Raw genomic sequence first — 3,639 nt, 5'->3', positions numbered from 1 at the left:
GATTATTGTTGTTAATTGTTTATTCTTCTTTTCTTTATGTTTTAACATTCTTTTATCACTTTTTATTTCTTTATGTTTTGTATGTTCTCTTTTATCTTTCTTCTTATTTATTCTTTTTCTATTTATCTTTTATCTCTTATTCTAATATTCACTTCTCTTCTTATTTTGTTTTCTCTTTTATCTCTGTTTCTTTGTTTCTTATTGATGTTTTGTACCAATACACCCATCTTTCTCTTCATCATATTCTTCAATAGAACCATTTCGAATGAGTGATTTTGTGTATCTCCGATTTCTTTTTTATCTTGTCATTTTTGTTTTCTATTTACCAGTTCATTCATTATAAGAAGAAAGAGAGATGAATAAATCACAGAATGATAAGAATGCACATGTGATGATGATGACATTCTTATTTTAATTATGTAAAGATGGTTTTGGTAGTTCATTTGTTATTTAAACATCTCATCATTTCAAACAGTTAAATGTCCTGTAATCAACAAAAGAATGTTGTAAGAAAGAATGTCAAGAGAAAGAATGTTGTAAAGAGTATTGTTGTAAAGAGTATTGTAAGAAAGAATGTTGTTGTCCAAGAATTAAAGCATTTAAGAAATTTATGTACACATTTGAAAAAGCACAAATTGGAAAAGAAGCACCAGAATTTAAAGCACAAGCATATTGTCCATGTGGTTCAATCAAAGAAATTGATATTAATGAATATAAAGGGAAATATGTTGTGTTATTATTTTATCCATTGGATTGGACATTTGTTTGTCCAACAGAAATGATTGGATATAGTGAAGTTGCAGGACAATTGAAAGAAATCAATTGTGAAGTTATTGGAGTGAGTGTTGATTCAGTTTATTGTCATCAAGCATGGTGTGAAGCAGATAAAAGTAAAGGAGGAGTAGGAAAATTAGGATTCCCATTAATATCAGATATTAAAAGATGTATTTCAATTAAATATGGAATGTTAAATGTAGAAACAGGAGTTTCAAGAAGAGGATATGTCATTATTGATGATAAAGGAAAAGTAAGATACATTCAAATGAACGATGATGGAATTGGAAGATCAACAGAAGAAACTATTAGAATAGTTAAAGCAATTCAATTTAGTGAAGAACATGGAGCAGTTTGTCCAATCAATTGGAAAACAGGGAAAGACACAATTGAACAAACACCAGAAGGAATCAAGAAATATTTAACAACACATTAAAATAAACAAGATATTTTAATAAATTTTATTATTAAGAAGAAAATGATAATAAACATATAAAATAAAGAATAAACATAATAATTTAATAAATGAATAGAATAAATAATAAATAATATAAGTAGATAAATTGAAATAAAATGATAAAATGAATATAAAATATATTTTATTTTTACAAAATGTAATTATATAGAATTGAAATAGAAGAATAAGAATATTAGAAATAATAATTAGAATTGAAATTGATAAAATATCAAACAGAAATTAAACAAACAAAAATAAAAAGATAAACAATATTAAATTATTAATCATTAATAATTGAATTTAAAAATAAATATAAATTATGAAATAAAATCTATTTATGTTAATATAGTGAATATTTAAAGTAATTAATTAAATTTGTTGTTATAATTCAAATATATTCATGAATTATTATAATATAATATTAATATTTTATTATGATATAAATTTATATTCATTTCAATTGATTTATTGATTTTTTCTTATTTTATCATTCTTTTGTTGTTTATTTTGATATAATTTAAATATGATATAAAATATAATTTAAGTATTCATTTTTATATCTTTTTATTGATATTGTTTAATTAATAATTTAATGTATAAAATATGATATTTAGAAACAGTTAATCAAATATTTTACAATATATTACAAATTTATCATAAATAAAAATATTATTAATAAATACATTTCATCATTGTTCTTTTTAATAATATTGTTATTAAATGTTTAATATATTCATTCATTTAAATATAATTTATCTTCTTCTTTCTATTCATTGATTTCTTTTTCTATTATCATTAAATATTAAATAGATAAATTACTATTATAAAATGAAAACAATTAATTATTACATATTATTTAGAATTTTGATTTATTATATATCATATAACGTTAATATTCAAATATATAACTACAGAAATGATATTAAATGATAATCAATTCATTTATTAATGATATTTGTTTAATTTATTTTTAATAAAACATTTATTAATGAAATGATTCAATTATTTAAAATTAACACATAAAATTATTAAGTTGATGTTTCTGTAATATATTTGTTCATTATTCTTTTAAATGAAAATATTTTTAATAATGAATACAAAAATGAAATAATTTATTAATGAATAATTAATGAAATACAATTTAATTGTAATATAATGATATAACAAGATAAATTATAGTGAATTATACATATTATTAATTTATTTAAAAGAGTGATAAGTTATCAAAATATTGAAAATAATAATAAATCAGATTTAATAACAGTTATAATAATTCAGTACCAGATTAAAATATAATAATAAAAATAAACAATGAGATAATAGTTAATAAACAATAATTTATATTCAAAATATAAAATATAAAATAATAAAAAAATAAAAGAGAATAAACAAAAAGTGATATTATGTTTAAAATTCATATTTTAAATTTAAAAAGATGAAATAACAAGTTAAATTAATAAGTATTGAATAAACGAAAACTTTTTATGATAATTTTTTTAAATTAATTGAAATTGATATTAATTACAAAAACACAAATAACAATTATAAACAATTAAACATAAATAAATATGAAATATAAAAATATAACAAATAGAAATAAACAAGAATAAGAATAAGAATATATAAAATATTTCATAATATTTAATAATATATTTAATTTAAATTAATCATATCTATATATTTGAATATTATATATAATATAATAAAACAAATGAATCATTAATTATAAAATTATATAAGGATTCTATTTATTTTTATTTATTTCTTATTATTTTATTATTTATCATTCTTTTTTTTTCATTCTTTATAAATAATATAACATATTTCATTATTTTTAATTTAATATTGATTTCAACTATTCTTATTATTTGTTTTCTCATTATTATCTTTTTTTCTTAAGTAAATATTGTTATGATGAAAATAAAGTAAATCAAATGAAGTTTATATCACAATTTAATAATTGTTATATACTTTCCATTGTTTCATACTATTTTATTTATTTTTCTATTATCTTTATTATTTCAACTATTTTCTTTATTTTACCTTTCTTTTTATTCATTTATTTTCTTGTTATATATTATTCATTTTTTCTATGACAATAGTTATATTTCTTTAATTTTATTTATTTATAACTTCATTCTTATTTGTTTAATCCTCTTTATTATTTTATCATTCATATTTTGTTATATTATCATATTCTTTGTTTTCATTTTAAATAAAATTTCAAATACTTTTTAATTTTGTAATATTTGTTGTTTCTATTTTTCTCTTTATATTTCTCATAATACTTTCATATCAAATATTTATTATTTATATATCCATTTCTCTTCATTACTGTCATAGATTTTTAGTTTTGTATCAATAATAATGAAACAATAAGAAAGATAAAAGAATAATAAATAATATAA

The 3,639-nt window shown here is 17.4% G+C and overlaps 1 protein-coding gene across 1 annotated transcript, besides 20 other annotated features; it reads left to right on the top strand.

Moving 5' to 3' along the window:
* Positions 1-7: part of a microsatellite that runs on past the window's edge.
* Positions 1-130: part of a microsatellite that runs on past the window's edge.
* Positions 16-193: a microsatellite.
* Positions 194-610: 417 nt separating this feature from the next.
* On the top strand, positions 611-1,210 carry EDI_064540 (uncharacterized protein; the record flags this gene model as incomplete). The annotated part of the gene is made up of 1 exon (XM_001734803.1): positions 611-1,210. One exon carries the CDS (start codon positions 611-613, stop codon positions 1,208-1,210), a length of 600 nt encoding a protein of 199 aa, XP_001734855.1.
* Positions 1,206-1,245: a sequence feature (AT_rich).
* A 12-nt stretch (positions 1,246-1,257) lies between these two features.
* Positions 1,258-1,347: a microsatellite.
* A 3-nt stretch (positions 1,348-1,350) lies between these two features.
* Positions 1,351-1,382: a sequence feature (AT_rich).
* Positions 1,383-1,396: 14 nt separating this feature from the next.
* Positions 1,397-1,561: a microsatellite.
* A 51-nt stretch (positions 1,562-1,612) lies between these two features.
* Positions 1,613-1,912: a sequence feature (AT_rich).
* A 17-nt stretch (positions 1,913-1,929) lies between these two features.
* Positions 1,930-2,111: a sequence feature (AT_rich).
* Positions 2,112-2,171: 60 nt separating this feature from the next.
* Positions 2,172-2,441: a sequence feature (AT_rich).
* Positions 2,442-2,458: 17 nt separating this feature from the next.
* Positions 2,459-2,609: a microsatellite.
* Positions 2,518-2,626: a microsatellite.
* A 3-nt stretch (positions 2,627-2,629) lies between these two features.
* Positions 2,630-2,754: a sequence feature (AT_rich).
* Positions 2,755-2,852: a microsatellite.
* Positions 2,853-2,970: a sequence feature (AT_rich).
* An 8-nt stretch (positions 2,971-2,978) lies between these two features.
* Positions 2,979-3,127: a microsatellite.
* A 94-nt stretch (positions 3,128-3,221) lies between these two features.
* Positions 3,222-3,399: a microsatellite.
* Positions 3,400-3,439: 40 nt separating this feature from the next.
* Positions 3,440-3,482: a sequence feature (AT_rich).
* Positions 3,483-3,528: 46 nt separating this feature from the next.
* Positions 3,529-3,549: a sequence feature (AT_rich).
* Positions 3,550-3,622: 73 nt separating this feature from the next.
* Positions 3,623-3,639: part of a sequence feature (AT_rich) that runs on past the window's edge.

This window comes from Entamoeba dispar, genomic scaffold (genome assembly GCF_000209125.1).
Source record: "Entamoeba dispar SAW760 scf_1105229458615 genomic scaffold, whole genome shotgun sequence".
Classification (NCBI taxonomy): Eukaryota; Evosea; order Mastigamoebida; family Endamoebidae; genus Entamoeba; species Entamoeba dispar.
Note: the sequence above shows the minus strand (reverse complement) of the source record. Positions and strands in the feature narration are given on the sequence as shown.